This window comes from Temnothorax nylanderi, unplaced genomic scaffold (genome assembly GCF_030848795.1).
Source record: "Temnothorax nylanderi isolate EJ_2023f unplaced genomic scaffold, tnyl_v1.0 TNYL_tig0092_pilon, whole genome shotgun sequence".
Taxonomy (NCBI): Eukaryota; Metazoa; Arthropoda; class Insecta; order Hymenoptera; family Formicidae; genus Temnothorax; species Temnothorax nylanderi.
This window is the reverse complement of record NW_027249154.1, coordinates 16419-31007: the sequence shown is the minus strand read 5'-3', so window position 1 is coordinate 31007 and position 14589 is coordinate 16419. Positions and strand designations below refer to the sequence as shown.

The 14589-nt window shown below is 34.9% G+C and overlaps 3 protein-coding genes across 6 annotated transcripts; 2 read left to right on the top strand and 1 right to left on the bottom strand.

Moving 5' to 3' along the window:
- Nucleotides 1-250: 250 nt before the first annotated feature.
- LOC139775108 (ATP-binding cassette sub-family C member 10) lies at nucleotides 251-7510 on the bottom strand. Of its 3 annotated transcripts, XM_071710857.1 has the most exons (17): nucleotides 7369-7510; nucleotides 6741-6876; nucleotides 5891-6652; nucleotides 5466-5723; nucleotides 5072-5348; nucleotides 4767-4990; nucleotides 4369-4606; nucleotides 4018-4286; nucleotides 3702-3932; nucleotides 3412-3623; nucleotides 2472-3330; nucleotides 2169-2395; nucleotides 1582-2088; nucleotides 1314-1505; nucleotides 1004-1247; nucleotides 786-925; nucleotides 251-662 (listed from the first exon to the last, which is right to left on the bottom strand). In XM_071710857.1, exons 2-17 carry the CDS (start codon nucleotides 6873-6875, stop codon nucleotides 545-547), a joined length of 4893 nt encoding a protein of 1630 aa, XP_071566958.1. In that variant the 5' UTR covers nucleotide 6876; nucleotides 7369-7510; the 3' UTR covers nucleotides 251-544. The 3 variants fall into 3 exon arrangements, with proteins under 3 accessions (XP_071566958.1, XP_071566956.1, XP_071566957.1); XM_071710855.1 differs by having other exon boundaries at nucleotides 4767-5348; XM_071710856.1 differs by lacking the exon at nucleotides 7369-7510 and adding an exon at nucleotides 7150-7286 and having other exon boundaries at nucleotides 4767-5348.
- A 335-nt stretch (nucleotides 7511-7845) lies between these two features.
- LOC139775110 (coiled-coil domain-containing protein 97-like) lies at nucleotides 7846-9480 on the top strand. The gene is made up of 3 exons (XM_071710860.1): nucleotides 7846-8765; nucleotides 9148-9313; nucleotides 9395-9480. Exons 1-3 carry the CDS (start codon nucleotides 7846-7848, stop codon nucleotides 9437-9439), a joined length of 1131 nt encoding a protein of 376 aa, XP_071566961.1. The 3' UTR covers nucleotides 9440-9480.
- A 366-nt stretch (nucleotides 9481-9846) lies between these two features.
- Nucleotides 9847-14301, top strand: LOC139775109 (vacuolar protein sorting-associated protein 35-like). 2 transcript variants are annotated; one of them, XM_071710858.1, is made up of 12 exons: nucleotides 9847-10012; nucleotides 10597-10816; nucleotides 10926-11049; nucleotides 11123-11318; nucleotides 11385-11579; nucleotides 11653-11736; nucleotides 11814-12050; nucleotides 12271-12419; nucleotides 12494-12980; nucleotides 13058-13477; nucleotides 13558-13701; nucleotides 13772-14301. In XM_071710858.1, exons 1-12 carry the CDS (start codon nucleotides 10010-10012, stop codon nucleotides 13949-13951), a joined length of 2439 nt encoding a protein of 812 aa, XP_071566959.1. In that variant the 5' UTR covers nucleotides 9847-10009; the 3' UTR covers nucleotides 13952-14301. The 2 variants fall into 2 exon arrangements, with proteins under 2 accessions (XP_071566959.1, XP_071566960.1); XM_071710859.1 differs by having other exon boundaries at nucleotides 9848-10012; nucleotides 10618-10816.
- The last annotated feature ends 288 nt before the right edge of the window (nucleotides 14302-14589 follow it).

The following is a 14589-nucleotide window of genomic DNA, read 5'->3' as shown; positions in this document are numbered from 1 at the left end:
GCATTTCTAATTACGATATAAATCGCGCCGGTCGCGCGCGTTCCTCAGATAAACTGAATCTCGGAGTACGACTCGGAGTAATACATTTATTGCAAAGCAATGTAATTCAAATATTTCTTTAATTGTAGCAGCTACACACAAATCCCTGAGAAATCAATATTCCTAAAAGTTTTAATGAAATTTTGGGCGAAGGACTATCCTCTGAATGTATAAATTGTATAAATTATAAAGGATTGATCAAAACGTTCAATTTTTTTACTTACTGGACGTTTATTTGTTGTATATAAAATATAGAAGTAATAGTCATAATATTAATATGTATTAAATATTTCATAAATAAAAATGTTCGCTTTTGTAGATGTCACTCACTCTCTTAGTTTATTTAAAAAAAAAACTTAATCCTGTTATATTCATAGGAAAATAATTCGTCTCTCTGGAAACATTCTATCATGCATACAATGCATTATATGTATATAATCACCATGTATAATACTAGACGCACTCATTACATATGTACAATCAAATTGCTTCATATGCTTATTAATCACTCTTGATCCGAAAATTCTTGACTGGCCAGCTGGTAAAAGTAGGAATCGGCATTCTGAATCAATAAATTTGGCTCGTCGAATTCCAACACTTCACCGTCCCCCATCACTAGAATTCTGAACAGAAAAGAGAAATAGATTTTTAGGCCAAAACTAGCGATAATTATATTACAAAACTGATGTCTTTCGTGTCTGCAAATTATTGATTAAACAAATGCTTAAATCTGAAAGTTGGAATACCTATCACAATGCATAATCGTCCTTATTCTATGGGCAATGGTAATAACTGTCGCACTTTGGAAGGAAGACTTTATCGTCGCTTGAATAAATTTGTCCGTCTCTTGATCTACATTCGCGGTAGCCTCATCAATGCAGACGATCTGGGCGATAAATACGTATCAAGGTTATTAATACGCGAATGATCAGCTTTCTCAAACGACGTTATAGATAAAAAGTACCTTAGCGTTATGTAGCACAGCCCTCACTAAGCAGAACAATTGTCTCTGACCGGCGCTGAGATTACTGCCACCTTCGTCCAAGGTTGCGCCTAATCCACCCAATCGATAAACTAAAGAATGTACTTTGCACTTCTCGAGGGCTTTGTATATGTGCATGTCGGTGTACTGATTCAACGGATCCACGTTCTCTCGAATAGTACCGGAGAAAAGAAACGGGTTTTGAGGTATAATAGCTAAACGGGATCTAGAATGGATTTTTTTTTACAATTAACATGTAATGATCATTATTTGCAAGTTTATTAAATATTACCTTAACGCTTTCAATGACAACGTTTGAATATTCACGTTATCAATTAATATACTTCCAGAACTTATTTCTGTCAGTCTGAATAAAGAAGCTAGTAATGAACTCTTTCCAGCACCAGTTCGACCAACAACGCCTATTTTCTCCGCTGGTCGCGTGACAAACGTTACTTCCTTCAACGATGGCACCAAATGATCTCTGCAAATGTAATAAGTAATGTTTCCCAAAAATCATGAGCATGTATTACTCTTAATCAAAAGTTCAAAGTTATTACCTGTACTTCAAAACGACTTCTCTGAACTCTACTACACCCTGACTAGGCCACGCGTAAGGTGGATTAGCGCCAATTTTATTCTCAGTCGGCACGTTATCTAAATACTGTTTGACTCGTTCCACCGCAATCATTTCTCTCTCAGTCTCAGTAAAGGAGTTTACTACCCCAGATAACAATCCCGTTACAGACAATGCATATGTGATCGCTAAACCGAGCAAACCAGGATCAGCTATGTTATATTGATGTTGCAAAACTGCCATAATGCTGACTCCGGCTAGAAGGGCGACACCGATAAATTGTAATCTCAATGCAAGCCATTGACCGGCAGCTATGGAGGCGAATTGCGTTTTCTGGCTGGCTTCTAGTAGCAATTCGTTTTCCTGTTTGAAGCGAGGTACAGTGCGAAAGGCTCTGATACTCGTCAGGCCACTCAAAGTTTCATTGAAATGGGCGTACAAGGGAGACAACGTGATACTGGATAATCGTTTTACCTCCCTCGATGTTAATCTGGAAAATAGTTTGGAAATATAAATTTTAACAAATACCAATTATTATATTTATATATTTGTACAAATTTACAATAATACCTATAATGATTTTGTATCCAATGATAGACGGGTATAATGGGTGCTAATATGAGGAAGATCCATGGTAATCCATAAGCTGTAACTATAATGGTAGCAACCAAGCCAAATAGATGTGCCAGCAAAATGTTAGTAATAAAAGGCAAAGAGTCATCGATTGTATATGTATCAGACGAGAATCTATTTATGATCCTACCAATTGGTTGAATGTCGAAAAATATTGTTTTTGCCTGAAACAATATTTTTACAATAATTCTTAATCGAAATACGCAACAATTATTTTATATCTCCAACTCATATATTCACCCGCATAACTATCTTTACAAGTTGCTTGTGCATTGTTACGGCTGCTTGTATCCCACCATAGGCGAAGATGAAAGCTCTAATTAAAGTGAAAATAGAATTGAATACAGCTAGCAGGCTGTAAACTATTAAATAATATTTCGTATCGTGGTAACTGTAATTATCGTAATAGAGTTGCAATTTTCCAAGTCCGGACGTGTCGGTTGAATTAGTCGTTGTAGCGTTAATGTGCGTCACCCAATACGACAGCCACAAATCCGTAATGTTTTTCGAGCTTTGCATCAGAATCATAGAGAGAAATATCGAGATCGCCAAGTATCGCCCTATAGCATTGATGTAACACATGTACACCGAGAAATGTACCGTCCCTTTCTCGGTCGTTTCCTTGTCAAGTAATGGTTCGATCTCATTTTTTCCCGATTGATTAAATTCATTTGGTAGCGCCCTTATAGTGTCGGTGTCCATGTCGTAGTCGATGGAATCTGACGACAAAAGATAATCTTCCAAGTCGGGCAATATGTCGCTCGGTTTTCCTTGATTGACAATTTTTCCTTTCGACATCTCGATAACTAAATCTGCGTGAACCAAATATTGAGTCTGATGCGTGCACAGTATTCTAGTTTTATTTCGTAACAAGCCCAGAATTACATGCTGGAAAACGTGTCTGGCAACTTTGACATCCAATGTCGCTAATATATCGTCTAATAAGTAAATATCTTTATCTGCGTATATAGCGCGAGCCAGGGAAATTCTTGTCTTTTGGCCGCCGCTTAACGTATTCCCGGCTTCGCCAACAGCTGTTAAGTCTTTGTTAGGCAGTGAATTCAAATCGGACGTGAGTGCGCAAGCATTCAGAATGTTCCTGTAATCATAAATATCAAATTATATGTGACATATAAAAAAATTTATCATCGACATTAATTTCGCGATGTTTAACACTTACTTGTATTTGTTATGATCATATGGTTTCCCGAACAGAATATTATCTCGAATTGTACCACGTTGTAGCCAAGGATTTTGTTTCACGTATCCGAAACCTTTGTGATCATCGTTAACCGCTATTATTCCACTAGTTTTTGTAATTTCTGCTAAGATACCATCTAACAGTAAAGTTTTTCCGCTTCCAACCTTGCCCATAATACCAATCAATTGTCCCTGTGCAAAATATGTGTTAATATAAAACATTTATGTCTTATATTTGAAAAAAAAAACTTAAATAAAATTTACTCTTACCTTTCGTATAGATAAATTGATATTATGTAAAGCGAAAACATCATCGTCTTCGAAGGTAACGCTTTTTTTAATGTCAGTACTTGAAGATGGAGTGCTCGTAATCTTCGGACTTGCATTTATAGCAATATCGTTATTTCTTGGACGGTTCACAGTCAACGTCACATTTTGTAACAATAAATCAACATCAGGCGTAATATCTGTATAATACAATGACGCATCCATATCTGGTAACTAAATTAATAAAATAGAAATTGAATATCTCCAAATGTAATAGTGCGTTGTACTTTATGCTATATTATAATTTCAATATACATACATCCAGCATTCTTTGAATTCTCTTAAGCGATACCCATGCTTCTGTAAGGCCGTTTAAGACCCATGGAAACGCATTTAAAGGTCCTATTAACATGTTCAACAATGCCATGCTGGTAAAAACCGTTTTGGCATCTAACTCATTTCCGACCAATACATACGTTGCAAACGTTAATATTGCAATAACGACAGGTGTAGTCGCCCAAAAATAAACACAAAGTGCATCTAAATATTTTCTACCTCGTAAATATTTCACTTCATTCTCTCTTATTTCTACATAAAAAAGAAGAGATATTTAGATAAAGATGCTAAAAAACAAGAAATTTTCTTAAAATTTATTTAAGCGCATACTAACTGAAGATATTTCGTAAGAAATGCTCCTCCCATACATTAACTTTAATTGTAGTTATCCCACGCAATATCTCTCCCATAAGCCTCACTCTTTGGTCTTTATATTCCATTAGTTTAGTACTGAGCTTGCCAATTTTATTTGCTATTATTTTATTAATTGGTATTAGTATTATTGAAAACGCAACACCGGCTAAAAACGAAACTCCAATTTGCTTATGCAAAAGATACAGTGTCACGAATAACTGAAAATATAAACATTTTTAGTTTCTTCCTTTTTTAAGAAACGACAATAAGTTCATTCAAAATTAGAACAATACATTTTCTCCTTATATATAAAAGGAGAAAACATTCATATTCATATCATCATACCATCGTAATATGTATCACACCATACATAATTACCTGTAAGGGTATACTCCAAAATGTATGAAAACTAGGACAGCTATTGACCAATCTATCGCTGTCAGTGCTCATAAAATTAATGATTTCACCAAAATTAAAATTTTGATTTAAATCAGTATTAGAAGAATGCAATGTTTTTTGATAGACTAAAGTAATAATTGCAGAACGAAATTTCAAACCCACAAGAGACATCCAAAATGTAAAGTGAGTATTACAAAAGGCACCTAAAACATTATTAAAAACATTATTATCGTAATTCAAGTATAGCAAATATTTAAGAAATTTCAGAAAGTTCGATTTTGTACCAATTATAGCACTTAATATTATAAGCAATGCATATAGATATCCATGTGAAATTGGCTCTTTTTTATCTTCAATAAAACCTATCAATTTATTTAATAATATTGGTCCCATAAACAAGCTGCAATCTGCGACAAACTTCAGTATTCCAACCGCATAAAATTCCCAGCCAAAACATTGATGCAGCAAGTAGAGCAGTGTCACTTTCCTTGTAACTACTTTTACGTTTGAATGAAGCGGTATTTCTGAGTTATTTTCGATTCCATTATTCAAAGTGTTCGGCTGCAACATTAGTATTATTATTACGAGAATTAACGAAACGACTATCACATGTAATCAAAATATTTCAAAAGAGATTCATCATGAATAAACTGCGGATCGTTATGCTTTCTCGTTTACCATGTTATGTAAACGTTGCTCCATTTTATGACTGACTGTATTAGTACTGATCTGATCGGGTAAATCAAATAAATCGTCGGAATGATTTAATAGCCCCTTCACGCCTTTTTCCATTAACGGCGTTACCCAATGGAATAGAAGTTTAGAAATAATAGTTGTATCTTCCATAGCTAAGCCAAGGTAGCTCGGATCCTGTTCTTCTGGAAATTGTACGTATGAAGAAGTGGGACTACTCAGTAATGCAGTGCGTTCTCCTACCTACAAACACATTCACTCACTGATCCGTGATATCTCTGCGTATTTGATAATTCAATACTTTTAGATATCGTAGGCAATTAAGTAAGTATTTTGCAACCCGAGTATTTTCGGATAATCAGAAACGCGGATTGACGAAAACACAAGATAATTATATGATAGTGACTTACTGTAGCATTTCGGAATGAAGCTCTCATCCGTTCTGGCCTACTAGGACCAGGTATCAATGTTACGGCATACAATATCAGAAGAGTGACTATGGTGATACTAAATCCCAATGATAAATTTGGCAAAACATCGTCTTTGGGCTTATTATTGAAGTGGCTGCGTAATAATAGCACAGAAATAACGATCAAAAGAAATATTAACGCTCTTATTAATACTGGTCCTCGTGGGTTAGGATTGCGTCCACGTCTCAAGCTTAAGATAAAACAAAGATGCACAACCCATGCTAAACCTTCGGTTCCTGCTACGAGATAATCCACTGGTTTAGCAGAAGTAAATTTATCGGTAATATCCGACTCATAATTATTGGTATACAATGCAGCAGGAGTCGTAGTAATATCCTTAACGCTGTCTTCTGGTGACAAAACTGATTTAACAAATCTAAGAGTGTGATTTAATCCATCACGTATCCTGCTTATAACATCCGTTTCATTCTCTAATGACGAATTTATGTTCCTGTGAATGGAAGTGTCCAGTCTCTTTGGAACTGGTGTGCTGTAGTCTTGCACTTCGTCATGAACCAAAGGTATAACAGTATTAGTCAGAATAATATATGCCCTTATGATAGGCAATATCACAAGACATATTGTAATTAAGATCCTTAGGTTTATAGCATGATAAGCATGCTGCTGTTGTCGAGACGAAGATGTATTTCTTTTTCCACAATGGTACGCAGAAATTATAGCTATGAGAGCTAATACTGGTATCTGAAAATTGAGAAATAAACTTGATGAGCCAATTGCGTTAATTTATTGTTTTTCATATTTAATGTGAGATGAAATTTTATTACATTACCTGAAGACAAAGCTGCTGAAAACATACACTTAAGTCTTGCGTTTCAGGATTCAAAGGATTAATGCCTCCACGATGTCCACATAACTCGGTCCAGTTCCACTTCCATCTTTCCACATCCAACCAATTCTCCGCCATGCTACAATATTAGTAATTAAAATTAACTCATGACAAAGAAATCTTTATCTTTAATAGGTTAAACAAATATTATGGAGCATTGTGAACCAAAATTATACCGAAATATATAAGTGACATATAAACACAGGACTATGGTATTGCTATTGTTACAGGCATATATTTTTAAAATTGTGAGGAAAAATTTCTTCAAAATATATCGAACAGCAAAAAGTATATGGCAATAAAATAGATATAATAAAACATTATTTGTTATTTTATTTAAAGAGATTATTACAATTTTTAAACTTTTATATCACTTCTGTCTTATTTGATAAGACAGTGTTTCGTTAGTCAACTAATAAATATATATCACGGCATATTAAATCCGTGATATGACAAACCGTAAGACGATACCATGGGCGATTTACTTGATTGATAATCAATTATAAGAACAGATAAGAGGCTTATTACAACATTAGTAAACAACGTCGATCAGCGTATTCAGAGAACGTACCTGCCGGCCGACGAATTCCCATATATATTGAAACGCGCGACACCAATAAACCCCGCAGTATTTATCGTTTCCTTCCCGCTTGCATAAATATTTTGTTATTGCGTTTTCACAGTTTCACATCGGCGATCGCTCTCGCAGGTTATGTTTCCTTTGGTAATGACTCACAGCGACGCAGCCTTGGGTGACGACTGTCCGGCGAGTTTTTGCAAAACATTCTGGATAAATTAAGCGCACGTACGGCAAATCGCGCTTATTTTATCTCATTTATCTTATTTATCACCAGTAACAACAATAATACGCAACACAAATGTAATCCCGCAGGAAATAGATGCGATACGAAGAGAGACGTATCCCTCGTGTGCGTCCTAGGTTAATCTTATACTAACTGCAACCTGCAACAATCAACACAAAGCAGTGATACGTCAGCGTACACAAATAGCAATTTGTTCCATTTGTCACTCTTGACTTGACTTTCTGATGAATAAAGTCGAAGAATCAAGCAATCGGCAGGAAAACATGACTTTAGGAGCGAGAGGAGATCCTCCGTTGAGTGAGAATAAGAACAGCGAAAGTAAACAAAGCATGGACTTTCCTATGTCAGACGTGGAGAAAGATGATCTCAAGAACGAGCTTCTGGACCATGTGGCTAACAGCAAAGCGATTTTCAAGAGCCAGCAGAAAGGAGAACCCGAGTTGACGTTTGAGGAGAAGCGTGCCATAGCTGGGAAGTTGTTGGAAAAGAGCCACTGCTTGTTTCTATCAAAATTTGGACATTATTTGAAGGTGGAGCACTTGGTGTATTTCAGCAAAAGTCAGGATTACGAGACGGTCTATCATGTGAACAGGTTGCAGAGATATTTCGATAATTCTACACGACATATCGATGTCAGAAACAGAAGATACGAAGCTTTAAGGACGTTGATAGAGAAGGGAGACTACTTTAGCGAATGTGAAATGATGAAGAGAAATCCATTGTTGTATGAACACTTAGTAGGGCAATATTTGACGGAGGAAGAGAAGAAAGCCAGAGATACCATTGATACGCAAAGTGCAAATTATGTGGATATACTTATGGAAACTGTCGAGAGGGACAAATTACAAAAACGCTTGAAATCTCAACAGAAGGAGGAGGACGAAGTACGAGAGGAGAATGATTCAGATGACGATGACGACGATAATAGCAGAACCAGCATTGTATCCGAGACAGACTTTGATAAACCGAATCGTCACCAATGGGGCGAAGATTTAGATGAAGTAAAAGATAAGAATAAGGATAGAGACAAGAAATTACGTAGCAGTAAAATATCAAACCAAGAGATAAAGTTACTTAGGCAAGAATTTGTTACAAACATGTATCAGAGTTTCCTGGATGGTAAAGATAGAGATTTTGATTATAGGTATATGTTACTAATCAATAAATATAATATAAAAAATCTAAAAATATTTATAGACCCTTTTAGAACATTTTAATATAAATTTAATTAATTGATTATCAACACAATATTTTTATAATAAATTTATATGATTAAATAATAATATACGTATATCTCTTAATACACAAATATAAAAGATAGAAATTAAAATGGCCCTATAAAGGTATATTTATTTTGCGTAGAATAATTTTTGAAATAAATTCAAATTAAAGGATATTTATACCATATGTATTGTTTTACAATTTCTGATAACAACTATAAAAGTAATGGAAAGCTATGATATTTCTCTCTCAGAAATTTAAATACAACAGTTACTTTATTATATACTTTTATTATTTGTTTTCAGCACTGTAGATGACAATGAAGTTTATGATAATGTAGAATTACGAAATCAAGATGAAGAAGAAAAGTATTTTGATTCTGAAGCCCCTGAAACCGTTGTTCCGTGTAATGAGTGCAATGATCAAAACGAGTCTGAAGACGAGTTGGATATATATATGAGATCACTGAAGGTTAAATAATATTTTACACTTTACAATTGCCTCGCTTTTGTGTGTTGGCATTGATTCACAGAAAGGTTTATTATTCACTAGGAGCAGACTCCTACAAATCCACACTCTTTGGATAATCAGACATAGCCCTGCGTACATTGGGTTACAATAAATATATTTGTACAAAAGTCTGGTTGCATATTCGTTATAATACCACACCTCTTCCTTTCTTACTCCATTTTATTTTATATACGTATAAATATATATAATTTTTATTAAAAAAATTAAATTATAAAATTTTATAATATAAAATTCTTTTCATAATTTAAAGTTAAAAATAAATTGTTTAATAATTTATAAAAATTATTTCTAGTTTATTATTGCCAAGTTTTTTTGTTTCTCTTTTTTTACATGTTTGTCTCAATATATTAATTGATATATTTATTGAATTTTACGTGTTTAAATTCTGCTTTTATTTCGTTGCATTTCCAGTTTAAAAAATGTTTAATTGCGTTTTATAAACGCGTGACTGCAGAAAAGCAATGCAACGGGAGTCGGGATACGTTCGATCAGCCGGTGAGCGATTTATCTGTCTGATGTCTGATTAGGAATTCCATTCCATGGAACTCTGGCGGAGTCGGGCGTATCTGGTGTCTTGTCAACCAGAGTCCCCGAGACGTGTGCGCGACGAATAATTGTATACTTCTTCCCAAGAAGATGGTAAGAACCATAGAATTTTCAGAGGCATGTTTCGCAATTTCGCTTGCAAGGATAAGTAGTATCCGTTTAGATTCGATCCATGTGGTGTTAATCATCTCGCGGGGAATTAGCCTAACGTTGTGTACAGGTTATCTGTCGCAAACATGTTTGAGAATTGTTTCGTCGATATTTTCAATAATATAGGACTGAATGCTTAATTTTTTAGTTTCTGTACAAAGCGGTCAACGCTTATATAAGTCACGAAGAAAATATATGTGTCTTATTATTGTACTTTAATCTTACTCCATAGTCTATTTACGACGTAACTTGATGTTTGTTCCGATCAAAACAATTATTTCTTAATAAGTCGTCAAGTTTTAATGATTTAATAAACAAATTCTTATGCTACAGTCAGTTGCAGACAAATACATGTATCGTGTGGCGTTATGTTTGAAGAGTTATGTTTTTTGCTTTGCTGTCAGTGTCCCTACTTTTACGAATAGATTGGTCGTCCTTGTTTCCGCAATATATTTTCATCGCGTCTGTAGTGCATGCTTGAGTTGGATGGCTTACCTAGCATGGGTACTACCTGGTGTTCCTGGTAGGTATCTTTATTTTTCTCGCAGCCAATGACACCTGCCATAACGGGAATGGAGGAGCAGGAGAAGCTGCTGGAAGACGCAATCGGCATAGTGAAAGTCCAGGCTTTTCAGATGAAACACTGTCTGGACAAATCCAAGCTAATGGACGCGCTAAAACATGCCTCTACCATGTTAGGAGAACTCAGAACCTCCCTTCTGAGTCCAAAAAGCTATTATGAATTATGTATCCTTATTAATTATTTAATGACAGAGCTCGAACTATAATATTCAATATGAGTATCCGGCTTTGATGTTTGATAATTGTAAATATTCCTTATAACAGTTATTATTAGATATGGCAATCACAGATGAGTTACGGCACTTGGAACTTTATTTGTTGGATGAATTTCAAAAAGGGAGAAAAGTTACGGATCTTTATGAATTGGTCCAATATGTTGGTAATATTGTGCCTAGACTGTATGTATCTGCCTTGTAATTTTACATTGTTATTTTCTCATTGGAAAATGAGATATTCTGATTAATATTCCAGATACTTACTTATCACTGTTGGTCTGGTCTATATCAAGACAACGCCTGGCTTGAAAAGAGATCTTCTAAGAGATCTTGTGGAAATGTGTAGGGGCGTGCAACATCCACTGCGTGGTCTATTCTTAAGGAATTATTTGTTACAATGCACAAGGAATATCTTGCCAGATGTTTCTGAAGGCGACGATGAAGATGGGACTGTATGTATTTCGTAAACCATGAAATTTTCCTTCTGCACACTATTGTTCTTGTAATTTCATTTTTAGGTTCGTGACAGCATAGATTTTGTTCTAATGAATTTTGCGGAAATGAATAAATTATGGGTACGTATGCAACATCAAGGTCACAGTAGGGATAAAGAAAGAAGAGAAAGGGAAAGAGAAGAGCTTCGAATTCTAGTCGGAACGAATCTTGTACGACTTAGTCAACTGGAATCTGTAACATTGGATAAATATAAGAAGGTACACTTTAATCTTTTTATTTTTAATCATAATCCCTTTATTTTTTAACCAGATTTTATCAATCTGCTTTCAGCTTGTATTGCCAGGAATTTTGGAACAAGTGGTTAGTTGTAGGGACGCAATAGCACAGGAATATCTTATGGAGTGTATAATTCAAGTAAATCTATTTATAACATAAATGTTTTATTTTAAAAATAACGATCAAAAAATTTATGTCTTCTTTTAAATATTTAGGTCTTTCCGGATGAATTTCATTTACAAACGTTAAACGCATTTCTAAAGTCCTGTGCGGAATTGCAAAATGGAGTAAACGTTAAAAATATAATTATATCGCTGATCGATCGACTTGCAGCCTTTAGTCAACGATCCGACGGCGTAGGAGGACCGGGAAGTCCTAACCAAGTGCCAGGAATTCCACAAGACGTTAAACTGTTTGATGTATTTAGTGACCAAATTGCAACCATTATACAGGTATTGATTAATTAGAATAAATTTCATTGCTGATTATGTTAGAATGGCTATTCAATGATTATTAGATACTGCACAATGTTTGATAATACCATGATTTAAAACCAGAAAATTTCTTACCTATTAGTTTAAGTCTGAGAATAGTCGCAAAACATATTACGTTATACTTTAATTAAAGCATACTTAATTCACATATATATTTGTATAAAAATCTTTTTTGTAGACGAGACAAGATATGCCTCCCGAAGATATTGTGTCCCTTCAGGTTGCTCTCATAAACTTAGCACATAAATGTTATCCTGATCGAGTGGATTACGTGGATAAAGTTTTGCTTACAACAGTCCAAATATTCCAGAAACAAAATGTTGATAAGTGAGTATGATTTATTAGACATGTTATTTAATTAAATTCCGCTATATACTGTATATTAAACGTCTACCTTCCAGATTGGAGTATAATAGTGCCGTTTCAAGAGAACTAGTTAGATTAATGAAAATTCCCGTAGATAATTATAAGAATATATTAACTGTACTCAAGCTTGAACACTATGCGCCCCTTTTGGAATATTTCGATTATGAAGGCAGGAAATCATTGGCTATATATATAATAACTAATATCTTGGAGAACGAAACATTGATACCGACGCAAGAGCAAGTAGACGCAGTGCTCTTCATGGTATCTTCCTTGGTCCAAGATCAATCAGATCAACCTAATATAGAAGAAGATCCTGAAGATTTTGCTGAGGAACAGGGATTGCTTGGAAGACTAATACATCATTTTAAATCAGAAACGCCAGACCAGCAATATATGATACTAAGCGCTGCGAGGAAGCATTTCAGTGCTGGCGGTAACAAAAGAATAAAATTTACTCTACCTCCCATAGTTTTTCAAAGTTATCAATTGGCTTTTACATACAAAGCACTGAAAGATCAGGTTTGTAGTTTGTATTCCTTAGTGAGATGAGATCATCAGAATAATGATAAAACTGATGTCCCTTCCTTTTTTTCCAGGATGACATGTGGCAGAAGAAGTGTCAAAAAATTTTTCAGTTCTGTCACACAACTATCACAGCGCTGATGAAGGCTGAATTAGCCGAACTACCATTAAGACTATTTCTGCAAGGCGCGATAGCAATCGGCGAAATCCGTTTTGATAATTTCGAAATGGTTGCTTACGAATTCATGAGTCAAGCGTTCTCGATATATGAGGATGAAATAAGCGATTCGAAGGCACAGCTCGCAGCAATCACCTTGATCATCGCCACATTCGAGCAAATGAGTTGCTTTGGCGAGGAAAACGCCGAGCCCGTACGCAATCAGTGCGCTTTATATGCCAGCAAATTGTTGAGAAAACCAGATCAATGTAGAGGAGTCGCCACTTGTTCGCACATATTTTGGTCTGGAAAATCTTTGGCTACGGGCGGGAAAGAGGTACGCATAAATCTAGCCCTGATTATATGAGATAAACCAAAGTATAATAAATTGTACAAGAATTGTAATACAATTTTCAGATGCAAGAAGGCGGTAAAGTACTGGACTGCTTGAAGAAAGGTATTAGAATAGCGAGCCAGTGCATGGATACATCTGTGCAAGTGCAACTGTATGTGGAACTGCTGAATCATTACATTTACTTTTACGAAAAAGGAAACACAGCTGTAAGATCAGAGAGTAGCATATTAACTTATCCTTTTTGAGTTGCCATTTTGAAATTGATATTTGTTTCAGGTAACCGTGCAAATACTGAATCAAGTAATTGCGAAAATTAGAGAGGAACTTCCCAATCTGGAAGCGAGTGAAGAAACTGATCAAATACAGAAACATTTAGCAAATACGTTAGAACATTTAAGAAATAGGATGGAATCGCCAGACTCCGATGGGCTTTCTTACCAAGGCCTTGTCCTTTAACAGTGCGGAATCAGCATTGTAATTTTGTATATAAAATATTTCTATAATATATATATATATATAGATTGATTGCACCAACAACAGTTAGCATTGATTCCGATTAACTTAATTTTTGTTCTACTGCAGGCAAAATTATATAAGTTAGAAGCAAATAATTAATGAATTATTGCGATTGTTGTTGCAACTCAGAGATCAATAGTTATGAGATTATTTCTTAACTGGATAGATGTTTAAATTATATCGAATTGCCTACACGAAATGATTTCTCAATGACGTATCAAGCGTACATATTGAAATTAATAGAATTGTATGTATATTTGTTTTAATAAAGATTTATTATATACACCTTTTCCAAGCTTCTACAATAAAAATTCAAATTTGAGTTTATCATATCTAAATATTACACTTTGATCTTAGGTCAGAGGTCTTCTTCTTCTTATATTTGTATTGGCTCCTGCCTCTAATACGAGGTCAATATGGCCAGCATTTTCCACTATTTGTTTAACAAAGTCTGGTACACGTTAGCGTGACAAAGTCTAAAAGGAAATCACTGAGTCTGAGTGGGGATCAATGCAGACAGTAACAGTCGCAATACTTAAAAAAATTTTCTTGCCGGACAAAACACGTCCGAACTGGTC

What these genes read in the sequence shown, in the direction of transcription:
- LOC139775108 (XM_071710855.1), bottom strand. Translation starts at nt 6,875, where the DNA reads ATGGCGGAGAATTGGTTGGATGTGGAAAGATGGAAGTGGAACTGGACC. An exon ending in CTTCATTCCGAAATGCTACA is followed by an intron (nt 5,724 to 5,890) that starts GTAAGTCACTAT and finishes ATGTGTTTGTAG; the next exon opens with GTAGGAGAACGCACTGCATT. An exon ending in TTGTAAAGATAGTTATGCGG is followed by an intron (nt 2,396 to 2,471) that starts GTGAATATATGA and finishes ATATTGTTTCAG; the next exon opens with GCAAAAACAATATTTTTCGA.
- LOC139775110 (XM_071710860.1), top strand. Translation starts at nt 7,846, where the DNA reads ATGAATAAAGTCGAAGAATCAAGCAATCGGCAGGAAAACATGACTTTA. An exon ending in GATAGAGATTTTGATTATAG is followed by an intron (nt 8,766 to 9,147) that starts GTATATGTTACT and finishes ATTTGTTTTCAG; the next exon opens with CACTGTAGATGACAATGAAG. An exon ending in TATATATGAGATCACTGAAG is followed by an intron (nt 9,314 to 9,394) that starts GTTAAATAATAT and finishes ATTATTCACTAG; the next exon opens with GAGCAGACTCCTACAAATCC.
- LOC139775109 (XM_071710858.1), top strand. An exon ending in AAAAAGCTATTATGAATTAT is followed by an intron (nt 10,817 to 10,925) that starts GTATCCTTATTA and finishes AGTTATTATTAG; the next exon opens with ATATGGCAATCACAGATGAG. An exon ending in AAATTGCAACCATTATACAG is followed by an intron (nt 12,051 to 12,270) that starts GTATTGATTAAT and finishes TCTTTTTTGTAG; the next exon opens with ACGAGACAAGATATGCCTCC.